This window comes from Mytilus trossulus, unplaced genomic scaffold (genome assembly GCF_036588685.1).
Source record: "Mytilus trossulus isolate FHL-02 unplaced genomic scaffold, PNRI_Mtr1.1.1.hap1 h1tg000433l__unscaffolded, whole genome shotgun sequence".
NCBI classification, from domain to species: domain Eukaryota; kingdom Metazoa; phylum Mollusca; class Bivalvia; order Mytilida; family Mytilidae; genus Mytilus; species Mytilus trossulus.
Window position 1 is genome coordinate 6,663 of NW_026963359.1, and position 16,480 is coordinate 23,142.

Here is a 16,480-nt window from a genome sequence, read left to right on the forward strand (position 1 = left end):
TAATGCGTTTGATTTAGGATCAATTCATAAGTATATATACTTGCTTTCATGGCACAAGCTGGCAGACCTAATGCATACGATTTAAGCTCGTCTTATAAGATATACTCTTGTTTGTGTGTGAATTACAAAGCTAAGCCCAGTCTCATTATGGTTAGTGTCGAGTGTCTATTTAAGACTCTAAGGAGAGTAGCTGTTTTCTTTGGAGCCTCTATCCTATTAAGCCTTTGTCAAGTGTCAGCGGACTCTTTTACTCCCTTGGGGTCGACTAAGGCTGCACTGGTGGACTGAGTAGGCGTGGTTGTTGGTGTTATCCCTTTTGTAGGGGTGCTTCTCGCTGTGGGCTTCTATACTTTGTTGGAACGTAAAATTTTGGCTATCATTATAATCCGAAAGGGTCCATCCAAGGTGAGTTATATAGGGATCTTGCAGCCTTTTAGTGACGCAGGTAAGTTGTTATGTAAAGAGTTTATTGTGCCTACACGTGCTAACGTAGGGCCCTTCATTTTGGCTCCTGCACTAATATTAACTATCAGTTTACTTGGATGGCTTTTATACCCGTATAAGTCGGCTGAAGTGTTTTATGTTTTCGGGGTGATTCTGTTTATAGTTATTACTAGAGTCAGGGTTTACGGGGTAATAATATCCGGATGGGCTTCTAACTCTAAATACTCTTTGCTAGGTGCAGTTCGTGCGATGGCGCAAAGAATTTCTTATGAGATCCCTATAGGATTTATCTTCTTTTGTGTGGTGCTGTGCTCGGGTGTGTTTATGTTTCAAGAAATTAGGGTGTTCCAACAAAGGTCCTTTTTTTTCTTTTTTCCTTTGTGCGTAGTTATAGTTGTCTGAATGCTGTGTATGCTAGCTGAAACTAATCGGGCGCCATTTGATTTTGTGGAAGGAGAGTCGGAATTAGTGTCAGGATACAACGTGGAGTACAGCGGAGGGGGGTTTGCAGTTATATTTATTGCGGAGTACTCTAGTATTCTTCTCAGAAGGGTTATAAGGGCGGCGATATTTTTCGGGGGAAATGAAGCGTTGATCGGGGTCTTTATGATGGCTTTTGCGGTCTTCTTTGTGGTTATTCGTGCTTCTTTACCTCGTTTACGTTATGATAAGTTAATGAGTTTGTGTTGGACTGTTCTTCTATGTGTCATACTTATGGCTAGTGTGTGTGTAGTAGTTCTAGTTAGGGTGTATGTAAGATAATATAAACTAGTATAATTCATTTACACTGAATGTGTCAGATAAAGTCTGTCTTACTTATGGTTAAAAGGTTGGCAATTAGACTTATTGCATTGATTATTATAAAAAACCTAAATATGAGTGTCATTGGGTTAAGCGTTCTAACTATTCTAAGTATGGGCGCCACAAGAGTCGCGATAGGGGGGGTAGAGTTGAACGGGTTGTACACCACAGACTTTGTAATAGGGTTAATGGTTACACTAACTCTATTTGTAGCAATTCTTTCCTACCTAAGGAGGGTTAAGATCCACCGGAAAGCAAGATTTAATTTAATAATTATCAGAATCAGCCTAATTTTAGTGATAAGATTCAGGGTGAGGAGGTTCTTTCTTTTTTTTTTTTTTTTTGAAAGTGTGCTAGCCCCTCTGTTGTTATTAATTGTAGGCTGAGGCTATCAGCCAGAGCGTTTACAGGCAGGGGGGTATATAGTAATCTATACGGTGTTCGGATCTCTTTTTTTCTTATGGGGGGTAAGAGAACTCTATATTAGAGGGTTGAGGAGGAGGATAAGTTCTGTGGTAAGGCTAGTAAAAAAAAGGGGAATGAGATTGTGATGGCTATACATTCTAGGGTTTCTTATCAAGCTACCAATATATCCATTTCACCTGTGACTACCTAAGGCTCACGTAGAGGCCCCAGTAGCCGGTTCGATGCTATTGGCCGGGGTGGTACTAAAATTAGGAGGGTACGGGCTGCTTCGATTTATAATAGTTATACAAATAAGGCTTAGAAGCGTTTTTTTTGTGCTGCTACTAGTGGTGAACTTGGCAGGAGGTGTCTACGCAGGATTAGCGTGTGTACGGCAAGTGGACCTAAAATGTTTGGTAGCATATTCCTCTGTAGCGCATATGAGGCTTGTGCTATTAGGAGTGCTTAGCAACACGGTATTAGGGGTAGTGGGGGCCATTATTATTATGATCGGGCATGGGTTGTGTTCATCAGGTTTGTTCAGGTATGTGAATGCTATCTATAAGATGAGGCACTCGCGTCTGCTAGTAATAAATAAAGGGGGCTTGTTAGTCTGCCCAAGTCTAGTCTTAATGTGTTTCCTGTTAAGATCAAGCAACATAGCAGCCCCTCCTAGTCTAAACTTATTTGGGGAAATCCTCGTTTTCGGCGTGGGAGGGTGAATAAGTGGAGTGTTCCTGCTTATCCTGGGTCTGATAAGCTTTATTAGGGCATGTTTTAGACTATACCTATATGGAAGTTGTTGTCACGGGAAGGGGGTGTCACACAGGGAGTCCTTAAACTTGAGAAGAGTTTGTGATGTTTTTGTTCTGGCGGCTCATTGGATACCGCTGAACTTTATGTTTATGTTTATACCCTAAACAATGAATCGTAATCCTTATTCTCGTTACTATGTACCAGGTCCAAGTCCGTGGCCCTTTTTTGTGGCTATCTCGGCAAACGGAATAGCGGTAGGGTTAATTTTGTGACTGCATCGAACTCCCAGATTTCTATTAATAGGAATGAGGTTGGGGTGTATACTATTGAGAACTTTTAGATGATGGCGAGACTTAATTCGTGAGGGAGATATTGGGTTTCATACTCGCTTCGTAATCAAGAGATTTCGTGATGGAGTTGCCCTTTTTATTCTGTCTGAAGTAATGTTCTTCTTTTCTTTTTTTTGGACTTTCTTCCATAATGCCTTAAGACCCTCGTGTGAACTAGGGATGCGATGACCCCCTCCAGGGATCCGCACGCCAAACCCGTCGTCGACAAGGCTGTTCGAGACAGGTCTTTTAATTAGGAGGGGGTTATTCGTAACTCAAGCCCATAAGAGAATGCGTTTGAAGGATTATGATGTTGGGCCATTTATTGGCCTAGTGGTAACAATTTTATGTGGGACTGTGTTCTTCCTAGTGCAACTTCGAGAATACTACTGAAACTCATACACTATTGCAGATAGGGTGTATGGAAGAGTGTTTTATTTACTAACTGGGTTTCATGGAATGCACGTAGTTGTGGGGACTCTTTGACTAATGGTGAGGTTAGTCCGACTATGGCGTGGGGAGTTTTCCAGTCAACGGCACTTTGGTTTTGAGGCTTGCATTTGGTACTGACACTTCGTAGATGTGGTATGGGTAGCATTATGATGTTTAGTATATGTGTGGTTTGGAGGATGGTTATACATGTGGTGGTTCAAAATATGAGACGGGGACGTCTATACGTTTAAGTACCCAGACGCAAAGCCTTCGTGGTATGCGTACATTCAAGAAGAGCATGCTCCGTCCTGATATAAGATTCCTGACCATTTAAAAGGTTAAAAATAGGAGTCATACAGACTAGTTAAACAGTTTTGATTTGAAATCAAGTACCAAAGCGATTCCAAGCGCTTACTAGTCTGAGTAAAGTAGTCTAATTAAGGACAGAAGACCTATGATTTTCAAGTGTTATAAGTAACCTTTACTTGAAATGGTAAGCTTTGTGGTAAGACCTATAAAATTAGTGAGATTAGGGGTAATATTGATCGGGACAATTCTTAGGGTTAGAAGAGAAGAGATAGTAGGGGTGTGACTCGGTTTAGAGCTAAATCTGTATGGATTTCTTGTAATTATAAACCCTGATGGTCACTATAGTCCTGAGCCCTGTGTAAAATATTTTGTGGTACAAAGAACGGGGTCAATTCTGATACTAGTGGGTTTTGTAACCTTGATAGAGCAGCACGTAGTGAGAGGGCTGGTGATAAGGGGGGCGGGTACAGTGTTAAAATCTGGCGTTTTCCCGCTACATTCGTGGGTCCCTTCAATTATTAAGAACAGCAGATGGTTAGCAAGAGGGTTAATATTAACTTGGCAAAAAGTCGCCCCCCTTGTCTTTTTATCAATAATTATACCCTCTAAGGGGTTGTGAGTAGTAATTGTATTGATAGCTGGAATTGGGGCAGTAGGGGGCCTTAACCAGAATTCAGTACGAGTAATAAGCGCGTACTCGTCGTTTGTGCATACATCATGAATGCTGTTAGGGCTCACATGGTCAAGAGTAGTCTTTGTAGGGTATTTTGCAGTTTACTCGCTGTCGGTAGGGCTGTTTTTTTATGGGTGCTCAATAATAAACAAAACAAGAATGGGCGGTCAGATTAGTAGAGCCGCGAGGGGTATAGGGTTACTGATACTGATGGGGATGCCTCCTTTCCTTGGCTTTCTAGCGAAAGTATTGGTGTTTCTAATGAGAGGAAGGGCTGTAATCGTGGCTTGTATTATAGGTTCAGTAATCAGGCTAAAATTCTACATTGACTTTTTTTATAGGATAGTAATAAAAAGGTTAGTAGACAAAAACAAAGCAGAATTCAAGATTATGTGGAGGATAGTGATCGGGGCTAACCTAGCAGGGGGGGCATTGATCTTGGTGAGATTTATTTAGAAACTGCTTTTAGGCCAGGGGCGTTTTGATTTCGGCTCAAAAAGAGTGGGTAAAACCACAAAAGTATGATAAAAAGGTAATTTAAAATAAAATATTTTGTTTCAAACTAACTATAGGTAGTTGTTACCTCCTTTTTGTAGAATGGTACTTTAAAAAAAAGGATTGGTTTGCATCTAATTATTAAGCCTAGGTTTTCATTCTTAAGTGAGGAAGTTAATTAACATAATAGGGCTGCTAACTTTGTTATAAATGGCTTGTACCATTTTTCCTTATAAAAAAGTAGTTTAATTTAAGAACGATAGGTTGTGGGGCTATTAGTGGTGTCAACCCTTTTTTAGCTAGATATAGTTTAAAATAAAATATTGGCTTTGGGAGCTAAAGACACTTCCATAAGTTTTCTAGAAGAATGGTTATGGGGTTAAGAGTTGCGTTTGTCTGCATTGTGTCTTTTTTGTTTACGGGGTTATTTATGCTACTAAGGGAAAAGCGGGGTCTAGACCGAGAAAAGTGCAGTCCATATGAGTGTGGATTTGAGCCTATTGGAAGAGCTCGGAGGCCCTTTTCTATCCGATTCTTTCTAGTAGCAGTTTTGTTCGTCGTGTTTGATGTAGAGGTAGTGCTGTTAATACCTTTTGCCTACATGTTCTTTTACGGTAAGAGAGTGTTAGGGATTTTGTCCTCAAGGGGTTTCCTTCTTATCTTGTTTGGGGGTCTCTACCACGAATATCGTGAGGGGTCTTTGGAATGAGTAGGTTAATACTAGAAGTGGCATTTATGCGAAACGAATTTTGATGAGAGGTGATTGTAAGAGGCTTACTTTTGCTGTTGGAAGTGTATTGTGTGTACCTGTGGTTTTCACGTCGAGAGTGCTTCTTAAGGAAGTATGGGACCAATGAAAGTTCTCAAGGATCTAATAGAAGGTTTGAAAAGGCATATCTTACTATAGCGTATAGGGAAAAAAATATTAAGAGGCTAAAATCTAGTGCGGCTCTAAGGGCTAATAAGGCTAGATGATTGGCTTCTAAGTAAGGATAAATAAAATGATAAAAATACTAAAAAAGGAAGAAGTAGGGGGTTATGGAGAAGTGGAGTCCTGGTGACGTCGATGGCTGTGATCAACAAATCACAAAGATATTGGAACCCTTTATCTGTATAGCGGAGTCTGAGGAGGGTTGTTTGGAGCAAGGTTGAGGTTAATGATCCGAATGCAACTGGGGCATCCTGGAGCAGTGTTCTTAAAAAGAGATTGATTCTATAATGTGGTGGTTACAACGCATGCCTTAATAATAATTTTTTTTGCTGTGATACCTATCTTAATTGGAGCTTTCGGTAATTGGTTGATTCCTCTGCTAGTAGGAGGTAAAGATATAATTTACCCGCGAATAAACAACTTAAGTTATTGACTATCTCCTAATGCACTATATTTACTAATACTGTCCTTTAGAACGGATAAAGGAGTTGGTGCTGGATGAACTATTTACCCCCCTTTATCTGTGTACCCCTATCATAGGGGCCCTAGGATGGATGTTCTTATTGTGTCACTACATCTAGCTGGGCTCAGCTCTCTAGTGGGGGCTATTAACTTTGCTAGGACCAATAAAAATATGCCAGTGTTAGAAATGAAAGGAGAACGAGCGGAGCTTTATGTTTTAAGGATTAGAGTTACTGCAGTTCTTTTAATTATTTCAATTCCGGTTCTAGGAGGGGGCATCACAATAATCTTGTTTGACCGAAACTTTAACACAACTTTTTTTCGATCCCGCAGGAGGGGGGGACCCCGTTTTGTTCCAACATTTGTTTTGATTTTTTGGGCATCCGGAAGTGTATATTCTTATTCTACCTGCCTTTGGTGTGATATCAAAAGTAATTATGCATTGCTCTGGAAAAGAAGCGGTTTTTGGTCTAATTGGGATAGTATACGCAATAATCGGAATTGGAGGGTTAGGGTGTATGGTGTGGGCTCACCACATGTTTACCGTAGGTCTTAATGTTGATACTCGAGGCTATTTTTCTACCGCAACTATAGTAATCGCTGTTCCAACAGGGGTGAAAGTATTCAGATGACTGGCAACTATAGCAGGAAGAAAATTCAAAATAAAGCCTGCCGCCTACTGAAGTACTGGGTTTCTGTTTTTATTCACCGTGGGAGGGCTAACAGGGGTCTTACTGTCTAGGGCTTCTATGGATGTGTCTCTACACGACACATATTTATGTGGTGGCTCATTTCCATTATGTGCTAAGAATAGGGCGGTGTTTGGGTGTTCTGTGGTCTTAACCATTGGTTGCCAAATTTTGTTGGAGTATGCTTTAATAAGAAATGGAGGAAAGCCCATTTTATAGCAATATTTTTTGGGTAAATACTACCTTCTTTCCTCAGCATTTCTTAGGCCTAAGAGGAATGCCTCGACGGTATATAGACTACGCTGATATTTATGCTCACTGACATTGGGTGTCTTCTTATGGGTCCGCTGTGTCTTTTGGGTCTCTAATATATTTTAAGTTCCTTCTATGAGAGGCTCTAGTAAGCCAGCGAGGGGTTGTATTTAGTGGGGGTTTATGTGGTGAAATAGACTGAGCAGGTACCCGAGACCTTTATCCAGGAAGGAAGCATGTTTATAGCCAATTGCCATTTGTGTGAACTAACCCTTATAACACGTGTATCACTTATATTTATAAGAAATCGCGTAATCAATAATTTAAAGTCATGTTATTAGATGTTTTTTCTAGATTTGATGCTCACAGCTATAACTTAATTTGGTTGTCTATGCCGTTATGGGTTGCTGTCTTCTATAGTGCCAATAACCGTGCTATTAGAGACGTGTACACTAAGGGTAGAAGTACGAGCTCTTTTCGGAGTTTGGTGCTATCCTTTACTTATTCGATGATTCGATTGAACGGAAAGGGGACTAAAGCTATCTGGGTTTCCTCTAGTAATAAGGGGTCTGTTCATGATAATCTGATACTAAATCTGTCTGGAAACTTTCCATTCTTTTTCCCTGTAAGAGGGCAGTTTGTGTTCGGGTTCTCCTTTGCTTTGTCTATTTGAACTTGTTTAGTTTTATCTAGTCTTTTATGCAGATTTGAGCAGGGGTTGATGAGTTCTCGTTCCAACAGGTTGCCCGTTAAATCCTTGTGCCTTTTATAGTAGTGGTTGAGCTAATTAGTGGCATACTTCGCCCTTTAACATTAGTTTTACGTCTGACACTAAATCTGGGAGCTGGTAAAGTAATTCTAACTATATGCAGGAGAGAGTTAGTAGTTAGCTGGTTAAATAGCAGAAGGCTGCTTACAGGAGTTGGGGGTATTAAAGGGTTAATAATGGGCGGAGGTGTTTTTGGAGCCGCTGAAGTTGCAATCGCGTGTATTCAGTGTTATATTTTTTGTGTCTTATTGTGTCTCTATACGGAGGATCATAGAAGGTAGGTAGTTTTAAAAGCTTTGCTGAAGCGACGGCCTTGTAAGTCGTAGAAAACTATGTGTTTTAAAGCTATGATTTGAATAAAATTCCTAGGAGTTTTCTTAATAAGTATAGGCTGTTTTGTAATCTTCCGTATAAACAAACACCTTTTGTGTTTATTTGTAGGGCTTGAAATAATAAGACTAGGCTTATTGTTTGTAACCCATGTGTTTCTAAAAATCAGTTTTGGTTAATTTTACTAATTCTATGTTTAGCTGTTTGCGAAGCCAGAATTTGCTTGGCCCTTCTGGTTATGGTGATGCGGACTATGCGAGACGATTTGATGTCAAGGTTACTAAGAGATGGCTCGTAAAAATAGTATCATACAATTAAAAAGTAACTTAGGGTTACTTTTACTGATTCTGATTGGATACTTATTTATTCTTAGAGGAGGACCTTTGGAAAAGCTTATTTATTGGAAGTTACTGTTTGAGAGAGTAATTGTCTCTCATTTAGCTTCAGAGTTCTACTAGATAGCGTAAGAATAGTCTTTGTTGGGACGGTTTTGGTAATTAGAGGAAGTGTAGCAACCTACTGCAAGTGGTATATAGCTGGAGAGCCATACTACAAGCGGTTTATGGGATTAGTATGGTTGTTTGTGCTGTCTATAGTGTTTATAATCTTAGTTCCTAATTTAGTAATACTTTAATTGGTTGAGACGGGCTAGGGCTCACCTCATTCCTATTAGTGGCTTATTACCAGAACAATAAGAGGTTATCTGCGGCTATGTTGACAGCTTTGACTAATCGAATTGGGGATGTTTTTGTACTTTTTAGAGTTTCTATTTTTTAAGAGAAGGGGGGTGGTTAATTTATATATACCACCCAGTGCAGACATGGGTTAATTTAGGGTTTGTGGTAGTTCTTGCAGGTATAACTAAAAGCGCACAAATGCCGTTTTGCGCATGGCTACCTGCTGCCATGGCGGCACCCACACCGGTCTCCTCTTTGGTGCATTCTTCGACATTGGTGACAGCTGGGGTTTATTTGATTCTTCGCTCTTTTTATATTATCAGAGCTAATCCCTTTGTGACTCAAATACTTATAGTCTTAAGACTATTTACTCTAATATTAGCGGGGTCAAGGGCTGTGTTGCGTTTGACCTAAAAAAGGTAATCGCACTCTCGACTTTGAGGCAGTTAAGGTTAATAATATTCTCGATTTCAATCCTTCTTCCGTCTGTAGCTTTTTTTCATTTAGTAACCCATGCGGTATTTAAAGCTTTGTTGTTTCTAGGCGCAGGGGGTGTTATTCATAGAAACCAAAGAATCCAAGATATCCGGGGGTTAAGAAGCTTGTGGCAAGGATTACCGGTAAGAATGGGTGCAATAACGGTTGCAATTGTGTCCTTGAGAGGGGCCCCGTTTATAAGAGGGTTTTTCTCTAAAGACCTAATAATTGAGCTAAGAATGATAGACAGAAGAATAACTTATGGGTGCTATTTATTAGAGCTAACAGGTTTAATCTTCACTTCTTTTTATAGGGCACGGATTGTATTTAGAGTAATACTTGGGTCTAATTACGTTAATAGCAGAAGTTTGCGGATTAATGAGCACTTAAATATACAAACTCCTTTTCTTAGCCTGTATATTGGGGCTATTATCTTAGGAGGGGTATTAGGGAGGAAAATAGAGAGGTTTGGGTTTGTAGTAGTTCTTGAGAAATATGAGAGAGTCAGAGTATTTCTTATTCCCTTTGTAGGGTTAATTTTGTGATGAGGAGTGCTTAGAAAAATTAGGGTCTAAGCCTTGGTCGTCAGCCAAACTATTAAGATTCTTTTTGAGAATGTGGCTCATAGAGAGGCTAAACCTCCCACCCCCAGAAAAAATGGCCTTCTTTAAGGGGTCCAGGATGGTAGCTCAAAGTCTGGATCAAGGTTGACTAGAGCTATTGGGCCCTCAGGTGCCCATAAGGGACTAGGTCAACTCAGCTGTTTGAATGAAATTGTTCAGAAAAATTATTTTACCTACCAGCTGGTAGTATGAGGGCTGGTGGTAGCGGGGGGCGTAAGCTTAATTATGTTTATATAATGAGAGTTATAGTCATATGTGTAATTTTGATGGCTGTGTTTTCGATTGTCTTAATTGCCAAGCAACCTATTTCTTTAGGGCTAGTGCTATTGAGGGGGTCTATAATTGCATGTGTGGAGGTTGCACTGGAGGTTAGAAGGTTGTTAGGGTTCTTATTGTTCCTAACTTACGTTAGGGGTGTAATAGTCCTGTTCTTGTATGTTTAAGGATCTACCCCAATGAAGTGTATCGTTTTAATCTAGAGTTTATGGTTCTCGTCAGAAGGTGTTGTGCCAGAGCGGTCCTTATGGGTCTTATGAATTACGAGTACAGAGAAATTAGCGGGTCTTTGTTTCTAAGTTTCATGGCTGAAAGAAGCGGGTTAAGGTTATATATCTAATAGCTGGTGTGTTACTGTTTGTAATATTAGTGGTGTCGTATTTGTGCATAAAAACCATGGTGCCTTTACGAAGAGTAAAATAAACCTAAAATAGAAGATACAGTAGCTTAATTAAGCGTCTCATTGAAAATGAGGAAGATGGATACTTTAGTACCTTGTGTCAAATCTGTAGGAGGGTTTGATTATGCCCTAAATTTATGGGCAAAATGCTTCTCATGATTCTAAATGCGGGCTTTGAACAAATTAAGTGCAAGTTCAACATCAGTGGGGAAAATTGGTTAATAAAGGAAACTTTAACCCAGCTTTTTGACAAATTCGGGGTCAATTGATGAATGCCAGCAGCCGCGGTTAGATTCAGTTCGAATATAAATTTAAGCGGATTGGTTAGAGTCAATGTTGTGTTATAAAACTATAAAAAAACTATAGGTGCAGAGTGTAATGTTAACGGTTTTTTGTGGTTATATTCCTAAAGTTTAGTGAGCTTCTAACGAATCTATGAAGTGAAACCAGGATTAGATACCCTGTTATCCATAGTTTAAAACAAAAGTTCCTCTTAACTAAACATTTGGTTGTCAAAGAGAAATAAATAGGCGGTGTCTGAGATAGAAAACAGGGGATCCTGGGTGTTAAAGGATAACCCACCTACATTTGAGCCTTGTCTTATTAGTGCGTGTGTATGGTTGTTTACTCTAATATGGTGAGTGTCCGGGTAAAATTTTTGGTTATTACTGAAGCTAACTCTTATTTTACTTGCTGAGTTCGGTAAGGTAAGTTACTTTTAGTTAGGTGCAGCTACTAGAATTGGCTATATGCCCATGTAGCACAACTTCAAAAATAATTCAGATTGACATGCAGCTTATGACAAGGTTAATCTGGGATACAGATGTAACTTAAGCAATAATTCAAAGATTGAGCTACTAAAAGGTAGCTCAACTAAGTAGACAAATAAGATAAGAAAACTTGCCTTTGAAGAAGGACTTGTAAGTAAGGGTTAAAAATAAAATTACCCTGAATACAATCAGATGAGTACTAATCGCCCGTCGCTCGCGGGGAAACCTGTGAAAAGTCGTAACAAGGTAGCAGTAACGGAAGTTGCTGCTAGGCTATAATATGCATATATAGTAAATAATATTATATTTGCCTTCCAAGCAAAAGTTCTAATGAAATTAGTGTATGCTGGCCAAATAGTTTAAGCTAAAACGTTGAGCTGTTAATTCAAAATCGCAGTAATTTGCTTTGGCTTGCTTAAGTAGTTTAGGGAAAACATAAGATTTTCATTCTTAAGTCAGATAGTATTTCTCTTAAGTTGTGCTTAGTAGTTAATGTTAATATAACTGAGAACTGCAAATTCTCCATAGTCTAGTTAGGCCTAAGCTTAGTGCCACGTGGGGGATGATCCAGTTGCTTTGATGAAGCAAAGTTCAAAAGTAGTTTTTTGGCACTTAGAACTTCGAAGCGTTATACAGAAAAATTGTAGTAAGTAGGGCTTTGATTCCTAAAGAAAAAGTTAATCTTCTTCTTCATAAATAAGTTAAAAGTAGTTAATATATAACTTAGAATTGTCAGTTCTAGATTCCTCTTACTGAGGCTTTTTATAATTTATCTTTTTTAAAGAGACGTGCATAATTGTTTTGTGAAAAGTGCACTTGAATTAAAATAGTATAAATAAATTTTAGTACCTTTTGCATAAGGGTTTTTCAAGACAAGTTTAAGAATTTAATTTTCCCGAATAAAAGAGAGTTATTTTTTTGAGTTAAGAAATCGTGGCAGAGATTTAATTAAACTAAAGAATAGCGGCTAGATACTATTCGCGCTTTTAGATATCTGGTTGGCTTAAAAAGATGTGTAAGCATTTTCCTTAACTATTTAAGGGGTAAAATTTTTTGGGTTAAGCTGAAAAATACTAAAATTGATGTTAAAAAAAAATTGGGTTTCTATAGGCTTTAAACTGGCTATTAGATATTAGTGTATTTTAACTAAAACCAGATGGGGAAAAAAGATTAATTGGGTTATTCATTTACTTTAAAATAAGCCTATGGTTGTAGGACCAGTGACTATGATAAAAACGAGTAAAAATATTATTTATTTGGTATTACTATTTTGTTTTACCTTAAAAAACTAAAGGCTAAATAAAAGTTTTTAAACGAATTCGGCAAACTAAACTTCTCGACTGTTTAACAAAAACATTTCCTTTTGATGTAAGTAAAAGGTAGTCCCTGCCCAGTGCAACTAGAGTAATGTTTGTTGTAAACGGCGGCGTTAACGTGAGCGTCCTAAGGTAGCGCGATAATTTGCCTTTCAATTGAAGGATGGTATGAAAGGGTTAACGAAGAAGGTGCTGTGTCTGAAAATTTAATTTAAACTAACTTTAAGGTGAAGAGGCCTTTATGTAAAAGAAGGACGACAAGACCCTATGAAGCTTTATCTTAATTGGAGTTTTTGGCTCTTATACGATTTTGATGGGAGATCAGTGAAAATAAGTCTTTCACTATTATATAAATCTAACTCGTATTTCCTAACTTTATATGTGTGGCTAGCTACTCTAGGGATAACAGCGCAATTTCTCCCGAAAGATGGTATTGGAGGGGAAGATTGCGACCTCGATGTTGGCTTTAGATATCCTAGAGGCGTAGAAGCTTCTAATGGTGGGTCTGTTCGCCCTTTAAAATCTAACATGAGCTGAGTTCAGAACGGCGTGAGCTAGTTCAGTTTCTATCCTCTTTTAAAAATGAGCTAATTTTGTACGAAAGGACTTTTTCGCTAAAGCAACGCTTTGCCCTGGCTCTGTCATTGCTTAAATAATGCTACGCAATAAACTGATTAGTTTATAAAAAGGGTTGCCTTTTATGAAGCTGAAGGCCAATTAGTGGCGGTAGGGCGTGTCGTTGGTTCTTGTTAAAATTAGTATTGCTATTTTATTAAAAAATAGGGTTAAAACGGGTTGCAAATTAGGTAAAAAATAAAACAGTCTATTAATGCAGCCAAAAAGCAGCAATCACCCACCTAAAGAATAAAACAAGGGTTCTAAAAAGGCGGTGTGTAATGGATTTGTGCTAGTAACAGACAAAAAAAAACCAAACACTGTGGAAACCCTTAAGAATGAGGTTTTATAGTGTACCGCATTTCCTGTTACCGGCCGGTACAGTGACCGCAAGGCCTGTTCTCCTGTCCTTTTACACGGAAACCCTGTTGCTGATGCATGTAAAAAGCCCTTAGTTAAGATAACTTATAAGTCAAAGTAAAACTTAATTTTACTTGACATTGTGTATTTTATTGAAAATCTAGTTGCGAATGCCCATACCTGTCCAAACTTGTTTTAGATTATGCTTTACAACCTGTTGTAGATAAGGTTTTGAACCCTTTACAGTGAGTAAGCATTTTTCAGAGTCATGTGAGACTTAACCTAATTAGTGGTAGAAAAAAACAAACTTAAACCTAAATTCTAAAGCTATTTGCTTCCTGTGGTTAATTGTAAACTGCAGGAGAAATGGATCTAAGGTGTTAATTTTTTTCGTTTGCCCTAATTTTGGTTGCTCATGTGATTTTTTGGGGTTTGAAAACTAGACTATCTGTATCTTAAAATCAAAAAATAAATAGAAATCAAGTCATATGAAAGTTCCCAAAGCGTAATTCATGGGTCACTTAAAGTCTAAGCAAAAAAGTAAATCAAAAATAAAATAAAATCAAAATGACACACTAATGCCTGGGGGGCTGATCTGGAGGGGAGGAAATAGGAAAGCAGGTTAAATAGAGGTGACAAAAATGTGGTGTGCAGCAACAAAATGAAGCTAAATAAAATTGTGAAACGTAGAAGCGTGAGCTTGTAAACAAGGTTGTGAGCGTCTTAAAAAGTAAGTGTTAACAATAGTATGTAATATTAACACGCCTAAAAGGGGGTTAGGTGGGTTATAAACTTACAAAGACTACAAGTGATGAAGTTTATGTCTGGTCCTGAGGTCCCTTTTAAGTGAGTTAGTTTCGTATAAAAGGTTTTTAAGCAAAGCAATGTTCTGTCACAGATCTGAGTGCTATAGACAATATTGTATAGGCCTTTTTATGTAAATAAACGTGGCGTTAGGCTGTTAAATGTGCTGGTTATAGGATGGTTACATAGCAATAATTACTATATTTGCCTTCTGGGCAAAAATTTTAATGAAATTAGTGTACGCTGGGTGAATAAATTAAGCTAGAATGTTGAGCTGTTAATTGGAAAATCCAGTAATTTGCTTAGGGTATAAGATTCTTATTCTCAAGCCAGATAGCCTGTCTCTTAAGTTGTGTTTAGTTGCTAATGTTAATATAAACTGAGAGCTACAAATTCTTCCTAGCTTAGTTGTACGTGGGGGGATGGCCCAGTTGCTTTGATGAAGCTAAGCTCAAAAGTAGTTTATTGCTCTGAGGTGTTATAAAGAAGTATTATAGTACGTAGGACTTTGATTCCTAAGAAAAAGTTAAAGCTTTTCTTTATAAACAATTTAAGAGGAGTTAATTAGTTTTAGGCTCATCTCACTGAGGTTTTTTAGAATTTATCTTCTAAAGAAATGCACACGATTGCCTCATAAAAAGCTTACTTGAAGTAAAGTGGGGCAAATAAATTTAGTACTTCTTGCATAAGGGTAAAGCGAAGAGGCCTGTGTGTAAAAGAAGAGCAACAAGACCCTGCGAAGCTTTATTTTAATTGAAGTTTTTGGGTTTGTTAACCCAAAAGCTTATGCATAGCTTTAAGGTCTCTTTAAGCGAGCGAGTTTTTAGCTAAGCAATACTTTGTGACGGATCTGTAATGACATAAATAATATTGTATAATAGGCTGATTAACTTATAAAAAGGTTCTTTTTAGTAAATGAGTGTGTTGCTTAGTGATAGATTGTTGAATGTGTTGGGCACTAGAGAGGCTGTATGAGAGTGGCTTAGGCAGGGGTTTGCTGCAAAAAAAGGCTTACTGTTAAGGGGTGTGTGAGATGGTTTTTTTTTCATATAAAAACTGAGTGTTTAGAATAGACGTTGGAGGAGGGGACTTATGTCAGGGCGGAGGGGGTGACACTGTTAGGGTGCTCCCATTACCTGAAACTATTTCAGCTGTTGGAGATGCTGTTGTGAATGGTGTCGCTGAAGTTGTTCCTGATAATCAGGAGGAAGGGGGCCCCCATGCTGAGGGGTGGCTATGTTCCTTTAGAAGAACAAATAGCTGTTGTGGAGCCTGAAGTCCCAGCTAATGTCTGTCAGCCAGTCGAGCAGAGAAATGTGGTTGTAAGTGAAGAAGACAGTGTTCCTGATGTTAGTAAAGACGGGGTCAGTAGTTATTAATGCTCATAGTTAAAGTTTATTGGTGTATTAATAGTTATAATTTATTAAAATAATCCATAAGATAAGCAAAATTACAGTTAATTCGTTTATTGTTAGGCTGTTATGGTCTATTTAAAAACTGGTCAATACGGGTCTCTTACACCTAATTAACTTGGTTTAGTGTATGCTTGAAAAGGCTACAAAGCCTTTGCGGGGAGTAAGCATTCTTCAGGACCACATGAGATTCAACCTAATTATTGGCAGAGAAAGTGGTGAATTTGACCCTTAAATTCTAAGTTACTTGGGCTCTATAGCTAATTGTAAGCTGTAGGATAATGGGGATTTGAGACGTTTATTTCCTCATTTACCCAGCTCTGGTTGCTCATGTGGTTTTCGGTTCGAAAACGAGGCGTGTATCTTAAAAATAAAAAAATTTTTGAAGCGTAAGTTGTTGGTCGCTTTAAGTCTAATTAAAAATAAAGTAAAAATGGAGCAAAAACAAAGTTGGACACTTAACACTTTGGGTGTCTTCAGAGGTGTAAAAAGGGGGGTCCAAGCTTATGTGTACTCATAAAAAAATGCGGTGTGCGGGGGGTTTGTGCCTGTATATATAACAAAAATTCATGAGGTGGCCGAGGAAGAGGTGGTGAGCTGTAAACTCATAAACAAGGTGTAGGCCTTTCATATGAGATGGTTGGTAACAATACTGTGAATAATATTAACACGC

General features: G+C 38.4%; 2 protein-coding genes across 2 annotated transcripts; both read left to right on the forward strand.

The window, feature by feature from the left end:
* The first annotated feature begins 2,573 nt into the window (after window positions 1-2,573).
* Window positions 2,574-3,509, forward strand: LOC134702374 (cytochrome c oxidase subunit 3-like). Its single transcript, XM_063563286.1, is given in 1 exon segment — window positions 2,574-3,509. A coding segment is annotated over 1 exon segment (936 nt).
* A 148-nt stretch (window positions 3,510-3,657) lies between these two features.
* On the forward strand, window positions 3,658-4,605 carry LOC134702373 (NADH-ubiquinone oxidoreductase chain 2-like). The gene is given in 1 exon segment (XM_063563285.1): window positions 3,658-4,605. A coding segment is annotated over 1 exon segment (948 nt).
* The last annotated feature ends 11,875 nt before the right edge of the window (window positions 4,606-16,480 follow it).